The sequence below is a fragment of the Zerene cesonia genome, chromosome 26, assembly GCF_012273895.1.
Source record: "Zerene cesonia ecotype Mississippi chromosome 26, Zerene_cesonia_1.1, whole genome shotgun sequence".
Lineage (NCBI taxonomy): Eukaryota > Metazoa > Arthropoda > Insecta > Lepidoptera > Pieridae > Zerene > Zerene cesonia.
This window is the reverse complement of record NC_052127.1, coordinates 670,176-690,150: the sequence shown is the minus strand read 5'-3', so window position 1 is coordinate 690,150 and position 19,975 is coordinate 670,176. Positions and strand designations below refer to the sequence as shown.

At 34.7% G+C, this 19,975-nt stretch overlaps 2 protein-coding genes across 2 annotated transcripts; both read right to left on the bottom strand.

The window, feature by feature from the left end:
- Nucleotides 1-2,169: 2,169 nt before the first annotated feature.
- On the bottom strand, nucleotides 2,170-7,642 carry LOC119837147 (facilitated trehalose transporter Tret1-like). The gene is made up of 7 exons (XM_038362668.1): nucleotides 7,388-7,642; nucleotides 6,526-6,700; nucleotides 5,923-6,068; nucleotides 5,007-5,139; nucleotides 4,061-4,284; nucleotides 3,459-3,650; nucleotides 2,170-2,416 (listed from the first exon to the last, which is right to left on the bottom strand). The coding sequence occupies exons 1-7, from the start codon at nucleotides 7,640-7,642 to the stop codon at nucleotides 2,180-2,182; spliced, it is 1,362 nt and encodes a 453-aa protein (XP_038218596.1). The 3' UTR covers nucleotides 2,170-2,179.
- A 2,533-nt stretch (nucleotides 7,643-10,175) lies between these two features.
- LOC119837051 (glycosylphosphatidylinositol anchor attachment 1 protein) lies at nucleotides 10,176-18,274 on the bottom strand. The gene is made up of 12 exons (XM_038362539.1): nucleotides 17,918-18,274; nucleotides 17,566-17,685; nucleotides 17,131-17,290; nucleotides 16,422-16,718; nucleotides 15,963-16,077; nucleotides 14,721-14,808; nucleotides 13,590-13,833; nucleotides 12,555-12,908; nucleotides 12,080-12,219; nucleotides 11,659-11,798; nucleotides 11,080-11,260; nucleotides 10,176-10,317 (listed from the first exon to the last, which is right to left on the bottom strand). Exons 1-12 carry the CDS (start codon nucleotides 18,164-18,166, stop codon nucleotides 10,222-10,224), a joined length of 2,184 nt encoding a protein of 727 aa, XP_038218467.1. The 5' UTR covers nucleotides 18,167-18,274; the 3' UTR covers nucleotides 10,176-10,221.
- Between the last annotated feature and the right edge of the window lie 1,701 nt (nucleotides 18,275-19,975).

The window sequence follows — 19,975 nt, the reverse complement described above, 5'->3', positions numbered from 1 at the left end:
CACCTCAGCTAATACGAATTATTTGCTTTATCATTTCCTGCCAACAGAGCGTAACGTATTACTAACCAGTTATACGACAGACTCCAGTCCCCTCTGGGCAATTTAAGATCCGGCCGTCTCGATGGACCCTCTTTTCTTGACATTAGCGCTCCACGCAATAACTCTATAATATGTTCTAGGTGCATAATGATACTCGGCAACTCTTTGCATTTACTCAGGTAAATTTTACTAGCATACCCGGCCACGCGTTGCTGTGGCTGAGTAATAATTAAAAATATTAAGATTATAAATTATTGGGATAATTAATCAAAATAAAAACTATCATTTATCTTAAGTTGGACCAAATTACATAATAAATGTCAAATTTAATCATAATCGGTTGAATTGGTGAAGAGTTCATTGGGAACATATATCGTGATATATATCACTGGATTTTTATATATTAAGATAATAAAATAGCTTCCCACACGCAGCTTCGTCCACCTCAGTTTTTAATATGACTTTATATTACTATTATATTATTATTACTCCATGAAGATTATATGTTTTGTCCTAACAATAAATATAATGTCATAGAAGTTTATTGCACAACTAGATGCAAACGTTTGTTCGTTAAATCCCAATATTCCCGAGGTAATATTGGAAAGAAAAGCCTACGATATTCCTTATTACACCAGTCATCTGCTAGTGAAAGTCCTATTAAAAACCGTACAGTAGTTCCAGAGATTAGCGGGAACAAACTAACACCCATTAATAATATAATACATTAATTTTGGTAATATCTATGATTCTCACGATGACACGATCTGCTGAAGTGGATAAAACTTGGATCAATATAATAGATTAATATAATATGTATTAACAATATAAGTCGATGATAAGATACTTTATTCATGCACCAAATATCTGCGACAATGTGTTTTTTAGCGTCTTTGCTAAATATAAATTGTCAGGAAAATAGTTTCTGAGCACAAAAATGGATATAATTATTACACGTGCGTGCGTGCATGCATGTGTGTGTGTTAATACTAATGAACTGATATATATCTACATATATGCAATATACATGGAACAAATAAAACTTAATTTAATAGAGCCATATTAAAAAATCATTATTGTATATTAATCGCTCGCAAGTATGTGTATGTTTTACTAAAAAAAGCATCGAATATGTTTTCAATATTAACGATTATTAGCACAAAATACCACTAAACACTAATTGGTATTTCACCAGCTTAGTCATACGGAAACCAAAACATTGTAGAAGTTGTTTACAGTTAAAGCTAAGCTAAGTTAATCTAAGCTATGTTTTGTACAGGATAATCCTACTATCTTATCCTACTAATATTATAAATGCGAAAGTTTGTAAGGATGTGTGTGTGTTTGTTGCTCTTTCACGCAAAAACTACTGAACCGATTGCAATGAAATTTGGTACGTAGACAGCTGCACAACTGGAATAACATATAGATAACATTTTATCCCGATATTTCTTTGGGATACGAACTTACGCGGGTGAAACCGCGGGGCGCAGCTAGTAAAATTATAAAATAAACAAATTTATCAATCCTTTTCAAGTGGAAGTTCTGTTAATATTTTAAGATTCTTCGTATATATCTTATTTGAGACGTTTGGCTTTGATAAATTTTAAGATTGTTGAAATCAAAAGGGACAGTCGAATTATTGCGAATTGCCCAAATTAGTTTTGTTAAAATGGGCCAATCGCATCGCATTGCTTCAAATATTATTTTTCTTTCCTTGTGATTGTCTATTTCTTATAAACCGCGATATTTCAGCCATATCACTGTTTACAGGAGTTCTTATAATACGTACGAATATCGCTTTTTATTTAGAACCATCAATGCATCATATTTGGGGAACAAAAGATTTTTTTGCTTGTTTATAACATTAATAGGACATAACATATCCTAAAAACACATCGCACCCACAACAGCAACAGCAACAGCAATTGTAGTGCTAAAACTAATTTGTTTCCAGTTAGCTACCTCGTGATGATGATGGGTCTTATTTACACTTGGTCATCTTCCGTGTTTAGTCTCTTTAGCGCCCCAAACACAACCCTGGATCGGGTGATGACAGAAACTGAATTGTCTCTGCAGGGGAGTCTTCCTTCCATTAGCGCTTTGGTAAAAATAAAAAACACGCACTTATAAATATCAACTATAATTCATTCTTACGACCTCCCCTTATAATCCTCTGCACTTCTTCCTCACTCCTCCCCTTGGTTTCCGGTACGTATATCAATACAAATGTCATACCAATAAAATTAATAATCGTGAACATATAAAACAATGTGGAATAGCCGAAGATTTTGGATATCGGCGCGTAGATTAAAAGCTGTAAAGATTCTAAGAACCATATGTATGTCACTATCGTTCCCATTACCTTGGCTCGAATCTATAAATAAATATTATAATATTATAAACAATTTATCAAAAACAAACATAAATAATACACAAACTATCATATCATATAATATATGTAACATTTAGTGTTAAAACTTTTTAAAATAATGAGTTTGGAATAGGATAAATTAGTACCTAAACTTTTCAAAGGTACTATTATATCATCTTTGCTATTGTTATAAATAAGCTATGATAAGCAAAAATATATATATTTTTTGTATGAAATAGTTTTTTAGTTTTCCTTTTTTTTATAAAAGAACTCTGTCGAATTAGGATAATATCCTGTAATGGTAGTAAGTTCTATTTGGTGTGAATAAATAAATAAATAAATAAAAATAAACTCTCATACTACTGAATGGATATCAGTGTTATACGCAGTTTATTTAACTCTTCGATGGATTTAGAGTTTTACTAAAGTTTATGTGATAAAAATATGTCTCAAAACTCTATTATTCTGAATTAGTGTGGTAATATAATTGTCAAAGTTTAAATCATATGAATAAATAATATTCTATTTGAAAATTTTATAGAATAGTAAAAAAAGATCATGAGGCGTTTACAAACCCGCGCCGTTTCGGCGTACCATAGGGACGCGATGCGACGTGTATGGTAGAATTAAAAATGGCATAAGACCAGTAACAATTAAAACAGTTTAGTCAGCCGGCAACTGAGTAAGTAGTTCGTCAAATGGTGAGCGATGATCATCACCCAGAAACATTCGCAAAGATGTTGCCTCTGCGAATGCGCTGCCCGTTTTAAGCGGTAAGGGATAAGTAACGAAATGGACTGGAAAGGTTCAAGAAGATGGAAGGCGATGGAAGATGAGATAATTATAAACGGGCTCCACCGCTCACTGTACGAAACATAGAAGCATACTGCTATTTACGCCAGTCTTCTGTGAGGGAGTGGTACTACCCCCGTGCCAGCTGGCCTAATTCGTGCCGAAGCGTGCTCAACTCCCACATTTATACTATTATTATACTTTGAAATTTATATTCTAATTTAAACCACTTGAAGCAGTAGCAATATCTCACCTGAAAATTAAACACCTCAGTCAATATAATATATGTAAGCGAAGACACGCCCCCCGCGTAAGCAAACACATTGACTATCATAGCCACCAGAGGGAGCCAGCCAGGCACGAGTCCACTATCACGAGTCAATAGTGACGTGGCTAATATGCCGAAAGATATGCCTGATGCTGCATATGCCGCTACTAACAGCCGCTGGTGACAAATATTAGAATAAGAAAATACTTATTTTTGGACCATTAAACAATAAAGGTGTTATTGCTATGAAAATACCAACAGATAGACAGAAATCCCTAATTCCGATTCACAAAGTAAACACCATTGCTACAATATTATGTACAGAATTATCAAATTGTAATTATAAATATCAGCTTGTCCAACAAATTGATAGTTAGATTAAATGTATTTTGAATTTTATTTTTCTTTTAATTTTCAAAACTTAAAAATAACATTATAATGTATTTTTTAAATGGATGTGGTTTTTACCTACAAAAAATTGTACACTTAGCATTAAGATTGATGTAATGCATACTTGTTTATCTGTGTAACAATTACTGGTAAACCTTTAAATAAATAAATAAATCAGAAACATTAAAACTACTAACCTTCCTTCCCACTCTTTCAATAAAGACAGCAAGGAGCAAGCAAGCACAGATCATCACTATGGGAAAGCTAAATGACTGGACCTCAGGGCTTATAACGAAGTCTGAACTAGCGTACGTCAGCAGAGTTAGAGCATACACCATTATGGCATATGCCCCACTCCAACCATGTATTGTACCAGCTATGAGGAATATTATTACACTGCGACGCCATCTCTCGTCGGTGACTGAAATAAAAATCATCATTATTTACTTCTATGGCTATTTATTTGCTCATTGAATTTTAATATTATTAGAGACATCCATTTACATTTTGGTATTAGATAGATAGATAGATAGATAGATAAAAAGTTTATTAAAAGAACACATTAAATACATGACAATTACAAATTAAGACGATTACACAAAGAAAAATTAACATAGAGAGGAAAAAAAAAGGACGGAGACAAATGTGCACTGTGTTATTACTTTCAAAGACCTAAAAACTGAACTCCCGCGTCCTCTTGTGGGGTTAGGGGCATTTTGCATCTACGTAACACACAATGTTGTGACCTATCTATAATGCCTGAAGACGATACATATATGCAGATAAACGCTTGCAGCCTATTCCTTTAAAAAAAGAGAGATTCGATAACGTTTTATTTATAAAGTGTATAGTTTGCCATGAATCAAACAACATCAACTTAAAAGAGCACGTACACAATTTAAACACAGATAAACAGACATATTGGCACTAAAATAGCAATACAGTGAGTTGAAAATCAAACAATTTTTACGATACAAGCATAATGATGCCAAAATGATTCCCACACCAATGTCTTTATTGCTTTCCCTGTAGAAACTGCTTTACGCGTGCCAATAACCGGTGGTAAATGGTAAGTCTATGTTATGTCGATTCTAAAGTACTTCTAGAAGTCTAATTGAATAAAAAAGTGATTGAATAACTTACAGAGTGACTTCAATTCCACCTTTGGTAAACTCTGAAAGGTGTCCTCTTCTTTCTTCATCCGATCTACCTCTTCCAACACTCTTTTGTCATCAGCATCCAGGCCCCTGAGAAAAGCTACTGTTGCGTGTGCTTCCTGGACATTAGAGATTATTTGATACTCTCGCCTCGGCGTCGCTCCGTTTGACACGAAAGGAAAAAAATATATGTATTCTATGACACTCTGGAGCAATATAGCGTTATGCTGGTTAAAAAATATCATTTGAAATCTGTGCAGTAGTTTTTGGAAATACGTTTTACTTAATATACTATTTAAACAAATTGTGCAGGAAATTTCAGCTAGTGGTCGGTGGTTTTGTGTAATGCAATTTAGATTATGTTAAATGATGTAGGTGTGCATAATATAAAAATTTGTAGGTAGTAGGTATGTATATTTACGAATGTTTTTATCGCAATCTAACAACATGACTAATTCCAATTAAACTAAACTCAAAGAAACCTTTAAGTTTCAAGTAGCCAAGTAGCCAAGCAGCAAAGTTTCAAGTAGCCAAGTTTTTTTATACTAAATAGGGAGACTTATGACCGCTTTCCCGCCTTTAACCAACAAGGGATATACGTCTGACTAGAACTTTGAAGCTATACACTTTAAATTTGATGAACTGCATTAATAATCCGGGAACATCACAGTGGAAGAAAATTCCTCCTTTCGCAGTTCGAATGAGAAATGAATTGGTATAATGCTTGAACTTTTTATTTAATAACTAAGTAAATAATTGCAGTAACGAGTGGCCGAGGTCCGACGTCGCCACGAATCGGCGAATCCTCATGATCCATTTTTTTATATTTTGAAAAATTTTTCATATATTATTTGCTATAGATGTAAAAAATCAAACAAAATAGTTTGTTTTGTAACACTTACGTCCATTTTCCCAACTTTGACCAAGTACGCAGGTGCTTCTGGCGCTTTCAGCATAAGAATGGCGGTAACAATTGGAATACCGATTATAGACCACTGCACCGTGTAGTAGTCTAAATAGGCTCCGATTATATACATAAAAAGGACACCTTAAAACAGAATTTCTCCATTAATTTGAATCTTAAAGAATCCAATAATTTTTTACCCATATACGTTGCAAGAGAAATATTATTTCAAACAGCTGTTTAACATTTCCATCAGGGTATATCAAGACATTTTCAACCGACTTCAATAAAAGAGGTTCTCATTTTGAATGTGTTTTTTTGTGTGTTTGTGACCGCAGAAATTTCGACTGTGTGAACCAATTTTGATGGTTTTATTTTATTTTAAAGCTGTTGCCATCCTAATAAAATTACATAGTTTCACCTGTATATATGCATGTAAGGCCTTAGGCTTGCTTTTGATTCACTTTAAACGGACAGATTTAATTCAAACTTTGTATACTTATCAAGGATCGGTGACAATACAATAATTTCTCAAGAGAAGTGTGTTCAAACTATGAATAGTGTTTCATATTCATACCCAATTCTGTCAAAGTTAACGTACCCAAATTCTGAGATAAAATCAATAAAGAGCCCAAGGTCCCTCTAATGCTATCTTGACTGATTTCCTTCACATACATTGGCACAATATTAAAACAGCCCCCTGCAGCCAACCCACCGAATATTCGCGATAATGTTAATGTTATAATCGTTGGATAAAGTTTTAAAGCCCATGAAATCTGAAACAGATAAAATAGTGCTAGAGAACCGTCTTATTGTTTTTGAGCAGCTCATTCCATGGATTACCTTGTAACCTATACATTAATACTCTAGTAGGCTCTCTGAACTGATACATTTTTAACAAAGCAGTTAACTAGTGACTTTTACAAATAAGTATAATGAGTATAGTAAGGTATAATTTATTTTTATTCATTGAATTGATGAAAGATTTATGGAAATATTGCATATTTCTATAAGTCACGATACCTAATATATAATATGGTTATTTTTTATGACAATTAACTGTTATTCGCAAATGATGTGAAACCAAACTAATAAGAGAGAATCCTCCGTAGAAATGTAATTGCATTAAGTATTCAAACATAGATAGGAACTCAATAATTGAAATAATATTTAATTAAACAACTATTTATTATAGGAAGCATGTCATTGGTAGCATTAATTTATTAATTCCAAACTTTAGAAAGAAAAAGAAAGAAAGAAATAATGTTTATTTAACACCACCACATTTACACACAGTTAAATTAAAATTAAAATTAAAAAGTGCACTTATGACTAAACGGTGTGGTGATAAAAAGGGTAACTACTCAGCATGTGCTACGCGTAATGCGCAGCGCTGATTTTCAGTAGCACTTTAAACATTTAAATACATACAACCTAGGTTCTACTCGATTTAAAAAGCTTACCGCTTGAGGATACAGCAGGGCCATAACAGCAATCTTCCGCCCAAACCTGTCTGCCATATACGCATATGCAGATGTCCCAAACACAGCTGCGAAGCACATGACGCTGGCAATCCAGGATATAGCGTAGTCGGAGAGTGGTTCGCCAGCTGGGGACTGGTCCGACTGCAGGATTTTACTCATGGGAGATATCCAGCTGTTCTCGAACCCATATATGAATAATGCTATGTTTGCTGGAATATATTTTTTTATGTTCATGGTTCCAGTTGTTTTTTTTACCTACATAAGGTATTTTATATATCAGTAAAATTGACAATGATAGTTGAGAGTTCACGTAATGTTGTTTTATCTATAATAATTAAATAATTCTGAAAAGTTTGTTTGCATGAACGTGCGAATCTCAGAAGCTGCTGAAATAAAAGAATCAGGTCACATGTGCTAAGGCTCTTGAATTCTCAACCACGTATTTGTAGGCATAGTTAAAAAGCTGGTTATGGATACATTGTGGTTGCTGATCTAAATAAAACCTGTCATGGCAAGAAACTAAAACAAGAACCCAAAATCGTCGCTACTGAAAAAAAATTACTGAAGCCCTAGGCTTCTCGTGTAGTTAAAGGGACAATCATCATGAAAACTACTAGTATAAAGTGTACCTATGATTGAAAACAAAGAGCCAATAACCGGACTCATTGGCGTGCCTAAAGAGAGGACTTTATCCTGCTGGATAAAGGCTGACAATTAAGATGATGTTACTTCAACAAAACATAAGTGGATGAACGCAAACACGCCCATTTATTCCATCCCTCTTTACCTAAAATGGCAACCATCCATTGGACTTGTGTGTGCCCATTTTTAACACTCTTCCCACACATAATATTAACACCACGCACTACACGAGATACCGCGATACGAATCAGCACATGGTTACTAGGTATCTATAGAGCTATTTTCATACTTACAGATATAAGAGTCAAATATATTATACAGGGTGTTGGTCTTTAACAGTCTTAACATGTGAAAGCAGCAGGGGGCTACCGCGATATCTTAGAGGAGTACTAATTCCAGAGTAAGAGTGATAGCGCTATACGACATATATATCGCTGTCATTTTGTCACACAGGAATTAGTACTGCTTTAAAACGTCGGACCTGTTTATTTGAGTTTTTCGCTAAAGGCATGTTATTTTTTTATTAGTTTTCCTCGAAATAGGTGGAGTTTGCGTATAGCCTTCACGGAGATACGGGGCTCAATTGAGTTTATTTCATAGAATATTTCATGCAAAGAGAAATTGTTTAATTTTTATTTTTAACCAACGTTCCCAAGGCGAAGGAGGTTTTCAATTCGAGTTTTTTTTTTGTATTATTACTTGATTACTCCGTAGGTTTTCAATTATTAATTGACGTGATTTGGAGTGGTACCTCCCCCCAGACACGTCAGTAATCATTTTTGTTTTTTTTCTTTCGTAGAAAACATTTATTTACGTGTGTTTAAATGTTAAAAAGCGTATTTAATAAAAATATATCTATATTCTCAACAGCCGTAGTACGTAGGTCATATCGTTTTATTTACATTTCTCCAATTTAATCCATGTTATAACAAAGGAAATTTATATCACATGAATAAACAATGTATTAATAATAGTAAGATAATTATACAATGGCGGATAATTTTTGATATTTACAAAACAACGCAATAATCAACACGATATTTTACTTAGTTAAGACTTTATTTGATTTGCTTCCATTACTGACGTTACATAGGAATAATATATTTTACTAGCAGGTCGCCCCGGCTTCGTCATAGTACATATTGCGTATAGAATAGGGATCACGTGCCTTTGATGACCTACCACGTTCAAACAAACAAACCAACTCTTCAGCTTTATATTATTAGTATAAAAGTAGGTTTAAATATAATAAAAATGTAAAAAAAAAGCTTAAAATAATTTATGACAAAAGTAAATTCACCTTATGTTCTATAAAGAGTCCTATTTTTTACATTTGCAACATTTTTTATTTCGTATATACATATAATTGTTAAATATTTATGTAAATTGTTCTGTATTCAGCAATTTCTATTATTATTATTGTATAGTTATTAAGTAAAATACTAAATACAGTTAAAAAAAAGAACTAAAACCACGCTTTAATTATAGAATCAACGAAATGAAATGTCTCACTTGCTTTTATACAGAGTATACGTAAGGATTATTGAATCCTGGCAATTCTAATCAGGATAAGATAAACTCATGAAATTATTATATTATCACCGATCCTTGATAAGTGTACAAAGTTATATCTCTTCGTTTAACGTAAAAATCTAAAAGGAGTCGGTTTCATACAACCATACAGGTGAAGCTAATAAACGTAATTTTACTAAGATTTATCGCAAATTTTCTTCTATTTTTTCAATAAAAACCTGAAAAAAAACTTCAAACACTTATCATCATCATCATCAGCCCTTATATGTTCCCACTGCTGGGACACAGGCCTCCTATGAGGGTTCAGGCCATAATCCACCACGCTGGCCAAGTCCGGGTTGGCAGATGTCACATGTCATCGAACTTTCGATTCTCGGACATGCCGGTTTCCTCACGATGTTTTCCTTCACCGTTTTAAGCAGTGGTAATGCTATCTACATGTGCAGATAAATTGAAAAATCAATTTATTTCCTGCACGCTCGCCCGGTCTCGAACCCCGACTTATCAATTTTGAAGTCCGAGATTCTCACCACTGAGCCACCACTGCTATTATTACAAACACTTATACAGGGTGTTAAATAAAACGCAACAATAAAATAAATTATTTATTTCTAATTCTCATTATTACAATTAAATAATCAAACACTGACTGAAGTGCATAAAATTTGCCAAGAAATAATCCATGTTGGCAACAATACTGCTGTCACGACGTTGAACAACCAATTCCCGTAAATCTGAAAAAAAATACAAATAAAATCATTATTAGTAAATAAATAATCGTTTTAAACGAAAAACTAAACTACCTTCTAATTGTCAGATCTACATATTTAAATGGGACCACATGGAATGCACCAGCTTTATATAAAAAAAATCGTCAAAATTGGTACACCCAGTCAAATGTGCTGATACAACATACACAATAAAAACAATCGAATAGAGAACCTTTCGAAAAAAAGAGTTTTTGTTGTCTGTTGAAAAGCAAAAAAACATAACAATTTTATATTTAACACTTCGATCGTCCGAGTTAAGACGATTCAAGAAATATTTTTCCAATATAATTGTAGTTAGTATTAAAACTGACTCCATATACTTTAGTTTCGTATAGTGTTTTGTTTATGTCATAGCGGGCAACTGAGCTGGTGGTTCGCCTGATGGTAAACGATCACCACCGCCCATGATCATTCGCAGAGGCTCAGGCCTCTGAGAATGCGCTGCCCGCTTTTAAAGGATAAAGGATAAGGAAAGGATTGATGACTGGATAGAAGGAATGAACTGGGAAGGGAGAGGAGAAGGAAATAGGCCTCCGTAATAAAAAATGTACATGTTTTGTAGTGATATAAAAAATCGAAAAGCTTTGAATCAGCATTTTACTCTTATTAATTTCTATATAATAATATCAATATATAAAAAAGTAGTTAAAGGAACAATCCTTGCCATCATAACTACCCTTAAACCTCCCAAAAAAATTGAGTTAGAGTTTGAGTACGCATACTCACCAAAGAGTCAACAATAGCGAACATCACACCCTGCATGGCGGCATCCCTCCCCCTCCCCAAAGCGCCCAAAACTGCCTCCTCAGGGAACAGAACCCGGGAATACACCATCATAGCTATTGTCAGCGCCACTAGAGGCTGCAGCAGGAGGCACACGAGCCGTTTCAATGTTGAGATAAATTTACTGAAAAAAAGGATATATGTTTTTCATTTTTTTTTCTTCATGAGGTGGAATTCGAATTTCCCCACGGCACCAGGCCTCTCCACCATACTCGTACGTACCTACAGCGATAAGTGCCTACAAATTTGCGTGGCGCCGTCGCCACTTAGACAGTAGGGTATCACAGAATAATAAGTACACTCGCGTTTGCGCCACAGTATTATTTTAATAACATTATCTTCAAATATAAACTTTAGTTTGGAATAGTTTAATAATTTTTTTTCTAACTGTACTACCACAAATTCCCTGCAATTACGAGTTTTTCTTACTGCAGACTACTAATTAGGTATTATTATTATCCGTGTACAATAACAATAAACTCAATAAAAAACTACAAAACTCATTATCGTTTCAATACTAACCTCCACTTTCCCTCCCCTCCCACGGCCACCAGCAGCCCCAGGGGGGTGTACAGCACCGAGAGGCACAGACCGAGCGATATGTTGTGCATGCCGACGCACAGACACACGGTGGACATCTCTATCAGCAGCAGGATGTTTATCTGTGGGGGGGGGGGATATAAGGGAAAATTGAAAAATGTTTTTTTTTCTGCAATTAATTTTCGTTTTTTGGTGAAAATGTATATTTTTCATCAGTACGTCAAAATGTATTAAAAAAAGGGTTAACAAAAAGATAAAAAAAAATATTCGACAGTACAGACAGTATTATTTGTTTTTCGGTCTCATTAAATCATACTTTCAATAGCATAAATCAAAAAGGTCAAAACTTAAAAAAAATACAATAAAGAATATGTAGTCTTTTAAATACTAAACTCATACTTACAATAGTCAATTCATCTCTATTAATTGGCCTCGTCCGAAAGAGTTTCAGCAAGAACGGCGCGGTTACCGCTATCAACACGGACATACATAACAAACCGTAGTACACCGACACTTCGGACGGCTTATCGAAGTATTTCGCACCTAGGGATGAACAAAAATGCATTTTATTTTTATTTGTTTGAATGTGATATAACTGGAACTGACATATTTGTTAAAAAAAATGTGTCCAATGTGCGCCAGACTCGCGCTACTTAGCTACTGCAAAACAAAAAGTCACACATCCAATTTATGATCGTGCCAATGGTTACTTAACCAGGATTCTCTATTATTGGTTATTATAATTCCAACAGAAATGCAGAATCTTCAAAAATTTCAACTGTCTAACAAATTTAAAAAAAAACGAGAAAATATTTGATGCGACTTCGATTCCTTTAGAGATTCATTTTATTCTTAAAAAAATATAATATTTAACTCACCAATATAACTAAAAATAATTGGCGAATTCATAACTCCGTAGCCAATCAGATGCACCAAAAAATAATTCGCGCCAATACTGACGACGCTCACTTCCTCCAATCTATCTTTCTTTTCTTCACTATCTTTTAACTTTTCCGTCTCTTTTTCCTGCTCTGTAAACTTCTCGCGCCTCCTCAAACCTTCGGGTTTCTCTTTCGCGTCGCTATCCTTTACTTCTGTATCTTTTGCGCTTGAATCTGTATCTTTCTCTTTCTTTTTCTCGACACTTTCTTCTTTTTGTATTGTCACCCACAGCGACAACGCTCGGATCAACAAAGCGCCGCAAAGAAGACACAAAGATGGCATATATTGACCTAAAATAAATAAAATAAATCACTAAACCTGCTTTCAAATTGATATAACTAGAAATAACTTAAATGAAATCACAAGGGAAAGGCTTCCAAATAAAAACAGAATCATCAAAATCAGTTCACCCAGTGGAAAGTTCTGAGTTGACAAACACAAGAAATACAGTAAAATTGAGAAGCTTTCATTTAATTCGATTGAAAATAGTAAATTATACTTTCAGCTTCAGTACTAGCTATGTTTCAACCAGTGACCGTAGACCATGTTAAATTGTTTAATTCTTTAATATGGTTTTATTATTTCTATCCATAAGCCATGTTATCTCACATGTTAGTTATCTGTATGCATGACTATTTTGCAAGTTGCCCTACAGAAAAAAAAAACAAATTAATCTGTGTTAAACCATAAAGTCCCCATAGTGTTGTCGGTTAAGAACCACAGGACAGTTCTTTGGAACCATTATTATGTATACATATTACATACGTAGAATTAAAATGTAATATTGTCATATTAAAAGATGTTTCAGAGTTTCTGCCGGCTCTTCTCTATAGAAACTGCTTTCCGAACTGATGGTAAATGTTAGAACTTCGTTATGACGAATAAAATGTGCTTCTAGAAGGAGTCGAATTGAATGAATAAACGTCTGAGTTTGAGTTTGAGTTTGAATTTAAGCCGGATACTGAACTCACCGATGGATATGAACCTGTCCGTCGCTGCCAGCAAATAGAAGAAGTAGCTCTGATGGAATCGCTCCAGCAAATTGTTCAGGGAACGGAATATGCTCTCCAACGCGTTCCCGAGGCGGTAGAAATTGGCGGGGGTCAGGTGGGCCGCTCTCGGGGGCGTTCCCGAGGGGTCGTCGGTGTCGCGACCCTCTAGGGTCACCGCTTCTATGCCGAAACGGTGGAAGAGGCCGTGGTTGCCGTTTGGCACCTGAGAGAGATGGAGGTATAGATAAACAGAGAGAGAGAGAGAGAGAGAGAGAATGAATAGAGAAAGAGAAGATATGTCAAAATTGTATGGAAATTAATGGAGGAAATGGATAAGATGGATCGAAAGATAGAAAGATAAAAGGAAGGGATAGAGGAAAACATGATGAAATGTCCGTGTAAAATGTCAAAAAGGAGTTGCTGAAGTCACTTCTTGTCCTTATATACAATTGTTATGAATGCTGGTATTTGAGCCGTTGGAAAATATATTAAAATTGCTTTTATTATAAATTTTAACATAATATTTATAATAGGTATGTATAGGATTTTTTGTCACAAGAATTAAAACGGTTTAACGCCAATTGCATTAATTTTTTCATCATATAACTTCGAAACATCGAAATTTTTAAAGAACGGAAAAATATCATAATTTAATTTCATTAATTCAGATGGTCTGTACGTTCTCCTACTTAAAAGATATTCTCTTTTCGGTTTACACTTTTACCTTATTAAGAGGTCTTTAAATAAAACATTTGATATCCTATCCTATCCTATCCTATATTATAAATGCGAAAATGTGTAAGGATGTGTGTGTTTGTTGCTGTTTCACGCAAAAACTATTGAACCGTTTGCAATGAAATTTGGTACGTAGACAGCTGGACAACAGGAATGACATATAAGCAACTTTTTATCCCGATATTCCTTAGGGATACGGACTTACGCGGGTGAAACCGCGGGGCGCAGCTAGTATTTGATATCTTACTTAATATTATAAATGCGAAAATTTGTAAGAATGTGTGTATTTGCTGCTCTTTCACGCAAAACCTACTGAACCGACTGCAATGAAAAACCGCGGGGCGCAGCTAGTTAGATATAAAAGAATAGACTTACGCCAGCAATTTGGGCGGACATCATACCGAGCATCGTCCAGATGCCGTCCACCCACGCGTCCATGTTACGATTTCGCAGCCAGGCGTAGCTGAAAGTTAAATAAATGCTAGCATTACGACTATCTATACTATCTATATAAAAAGCAGTGGTGGCTCAGTGGTCAAAATCGAAAAGTCCGGGTTCGAGACTGGGCGAGCGTGCAGAAAATAAATCGATTTTTCAATTTATTTGCGCCGGCATGTCCAAGAATCAAAAAAGTTCGACGACATGTGACATCTGCCAACCCGCACTTGGCCAGCGTGGTGGCCTGCACCCTCATAGGAGGCCTGTGTCCCAGCAGTGGGAACATAATATATGAACATAACATAATTTTTTTTGAAAGCGATATTCGCTATAAACGCATGTGTTGGCAAAGTAGGACATGTAGAGCGAGCCCTCCAATGAGGACATTTATATTTGTTTATTTATTTATAATGCTTTATTGCACAAACTTGCACAAAAACAGCAAGAATACAATAAACAGGAACAAGAAAAAAAAGGGATCGTTTGTACAAGGCCTTATTGCTTAACAGCAATCTCTGCCAGGCAACCTGGTTGGATGGGAAATGTACGAAGTTCTGGGATAGTGCAAAAAAACATCATCACATCATCGACACATCAGGACATCTACTCTTCAATTACACATTTAAATTACGTCTTTTCTTTTAAGACGCTTTTGATACGTCCTTTTTGTCAATTGGCTAGCAAGTTTATTTCGGTGTTTCTCCAGTCTGGTCGCGTACGATTCACAACACAACACATTTACCTAATATATTGGTATGACTATGAATTTTAGTATCAGTTCAAGGGGCATTGCTAAGTGTTCGTAGTATGGCACTACTCTATAATTGGATGCCCTATGTACATATAGGTTCAATAATGTTTTTATATAAAAACAGTTTATTGTCGCGTCAGTGACGACTGTTCCGGCCTAGTATCCAGCACAAACTTCGGTAGCGAAGGTTTATTTCTTCTCTTTTGGCTTTGATATGATGGTTCCCTATCAATTGTCGTCAAAAAGGTAGCGGACTCTGTCACCGTGTGGGAGTACAACGTCTTCTAGTTCTATGAGAGGGCAATTTTATTTTCCTAAGGTTTAAAAGTAACAATGAACATTTAACCAAATGACCTTGCGAATTTACAAATAGTCTGTCCACTTTAAAAATACCTATGGGATAAAGAGAGGATATGGTGATGAATTACCTGTTCTTATACGAGTGATGAATCCCAGACTTGACGCACAATTTGTGGACCAAATTCACCAAATCCAGATTGGGTAGCTGACCATTGAGACCTTCCACTTTCACTTCCACATATTCTATAAGAAACAGACTTTTGAACATGTTCATTTCAGACGATTTTAGAATCTAATATCTTAGTGCAGGGGATGAAACAGCTCTTTTCATATATGTAGAGATTATAAATAGAAATATCCTTATACTAGTCCAGCAGAGCCATCGGGAGAAGCCAGTTTAAACGCAAAAGAAAGTTGAAAAAAGACAGTTATGTTAGTTAGACCACTTAACTGAAATAAAGGCATTTAAATGACTATGGTTTGATCAATTTGACTCCATTTTTATTGCGACAATAACTATTAAAATTTCCATTTTTTACAAAAACTGTCTATGGCAAGCAAGCTGGTTTATAAAAGTAATAACTCACTAATTTTCGGCGTATGAAACTCTAAATTGATGGCCGCCTGTATAGACCCAGAGCGGCCCTTCAGGCTCCCAGGGTCCAAGCACTTGCTGTGATCGGTCCACCATTCGAAACCCTTACGGAATTTCGACTTTTTATTACTGAACATGGATGCGCTAGGGTCGTAGAAACTGCCCAGATTCGTGTAGAATGTTCCAGAGTCGCTCTGTAAGCCGTGGTATGCTTCAAGCCAAGCCTGCATGCCCAATTGCTCGTGTTCCGTCACAAGGAATATTATGTCTTTGGCCCAGTACTTTTTTGCTGTAATTTTATTTGAAGATGACTTAAAAACCATCCTAAGTTGAATGGGAAATGAAATAGAAAAGACAAGTCAATGAAGCAATATGTTAACTAAATTGTATAGCATTCTAAAATAACATTCTTTATATGTAAACTTTGTAAGTTAGGAAACAATATACAATACAATTTCTAACATTGTCCTCTTTAAAAACATCTATAATACTTTTCTTGAGCAGATGATTTTGTAAGTATAATATAAATTATGATCCAGAGTCCAGTTAAGAGTTATTGTAAGAAAAATAAGTTAAGACCCTACTTGACTACTGAGCTATTAACATATTTTATCTTATTACACATAAAACCATTACAGACCTCTCACATGCTAAGTGAGGAGATTATTTCAAGAAGTTTGTACCCCAAACAAAATACTAACGTCTAGCAAACTGAGCAAACGCCAACATCAAAGCGATCCCAGCAGCCGTTCCCTTCTGGTGTGAAGACAATGGTCTGTACGGAGCTGTTAGCACCAACGCCTCTAGTGATGAAGTGCGCGGCGCTCGTAATATACCATACACATTTGTGCCTTTGAATACCTGTAACATTAGACAATGTATGTAAACTTTTTTCTCACACTTCCCAGTCCATTCCTTCTTTTCTGTGGTCCTTTACTTTTCCCATACCGATTAAAATGATGCAACGCATGCATAGAGACAATATCTCTGTGAATGAGTCCTCATGAGTCATGCAACTAACATATATCTATATACTCCCAAACTTTCATATTTAAATTTTTGTTAGGATATTATATTACAAATAATTAATAGAATTAAATATTTGAATTTCTATAGAATCAGTAAATTAACATTACCTGGCCTTGTCCCAAAGGGTAGTTGAGAGTAAAGTTGTGTGTATACACCTCCAAATGCAGCTGTGACATTTTACCCACTAACCACGGCACCGGCATCTCATCTGTATCATCATATTTATCCTGAAATGTCACATATTAAGGGTTATAAGTTGATATGCAACATCTATTGTATAATATCTACTTAAAGATTTCAGTATATTTTCTGTGAGTGATTACTGACTGCCAATTTTACCCACTTAATTTATGTATCTTATATATATCTTAGACAGCGTTAAGATATATTCTATATCTAAGGCATAATTCCTTCCACAACGTTGCAATTCAAATCACTATGTATAAATTGTTTTAATACCTCAAGTTCCATCAAGAGTTCATTGTAAAATTGTTTAGCCGCTTGCTCGCCAGAAAACTCGTTAGTGACCAAGCCGGGAAGCAAGGCGTTTTCCGAAAAATACGTTTCGTTGTTAAATTCACGGTTTGCTAATAAAAAGAACCACACAATTGCACCGATGTAGAAAAGAAAACATAGTGGGTAATGAATTCTTTTCAATACTCTTATGAACCTCATAGAACCATACTCAGGGTCAGATAATAGACCCATTTTTGCAGATTATTCAAATTGAGTGAGTGCTTGATTTATTAAACATAAGAAATTATATTATTTCCACTTTTGGAAAGCGTTGTAAGCCGCTTATCAATAAACATTTGTCCCTTGTCACTGTCTTGTCATTTATAATATTTGACAAAAGTATAAACATTGCTAGATGTGAAAAATTACAAATAATTACCATGATAATTACTAGGATTGCAAAGGGAGAAAACATGACTTTAATAATGTGCGAAATAAAATTTAATTACTTCATTTTAATATCGATTTCTTATGCTGATAGAAATGCAATTTGCATCTACCTTCAACTAGTATACATTTATCTTCAGGTGGAATTGTGGAATAATTTTGGTGGAATAAGTTCTTAAAAGCAGCAGTGGCTCAGTTGTAACGACTTAGGCCTTAAAATTTATCAGACGGGGACTCGAGACGAGCCAAGCGTGTAGGAAATAAATTGATTTTACAATTTATCTGTGCCTGTGTTTACATCAACAGTGCTCAAAACGGTGAAAGAAAGCATCGTGTAGGAAACCAATATCCTCATAGGAGGCCTATGTCCCTAAAGTGAGAACATGATAACGATAATGATGATGATCAAAGTATTCAAGAAAATAAGGTTAGTAGTTCAACAAAGCACCAGGACTCAGGTGACTTAGATACAAAAGAACTTCGTTCAATAACCTTCATCCAGAAGAGAGTGATTTTATTATGAATATACTTTATAAATTTAATTATCTGTATAAGCTCGAAAGCAGAATTTAATCTGTGAACCATATACTTGGATCTCAATTATCTAAATTACATAAATTAAATGCACGATAGTCTTCAGCGATAGTTGAAATATTCTAAAACAATGAATAATTAATTATTTGTATAAATCGCTATTGCTAACTAACAAAGTTATCATTAAAATGATGTAATATTTGTGTGCAGCTTTCTTTTAATTACATTTTTATGTATAATTCTATAAGCAAACATTTAATTTTGAGGCATATTTTTGTTTATTCAAAGATTTTTTCTGTTGACCGTATTCGACGTCACTAGTAATTATATGACTTTAAGAATCATATGCTATGAAAAAAACCCAGTACGTTTTTGTATTTAATAATTACCCAGTTTTTTATTGCAAAAACTACCCTATGTATTTTCTCGGGTCTCTAACTACATCTGCACCAAATATCATAAAAAATTGGTGCAATATTTTCAGTGCGAACAAGAGACATACAGACACATTTACAATTTAAATACGGATTGTCTGAATTTACCTCGGCTATGTGACCCTCTCCTTGGCGCTTAAGTTGGATCTGCCCTTGTTTAAATTGGTCTTGTCTCTTAATGCTTGAACATGATTTTTTTATGGTTCCATTTTATTATTGTGATACTGAAAATATCATCATCATCACCAGTGGGTGTTGTAGAAAGAGATACTTCCTACATGGAAACGGGCAGCTGCCTTATGCATGATCTCATTTACCAGACCGCCAACCCGCCAACCCTCCAACCCGTGGCGAGTGTTGGCATTATTCCCTCGAACTCGTATATTATTTTATATACGTTATATACTCATATACGAGTATATAACGTATATAAAATAATATGTACAACTAGGAAAGATTTTAAATACCCGTTTCTAACTTCTATGTATAACACTATACTTAGATGGACGCGTGAATCCATGTTGTTCTTGTAATAAAGTGATATAATATTATCACCCCCACACTGGAATTAGTACTAGTTACCCCCAGATGTCAAAGTGATACTCGTTATAAACTTAAAACAAACACCAGGTGCCGAATCTATCAT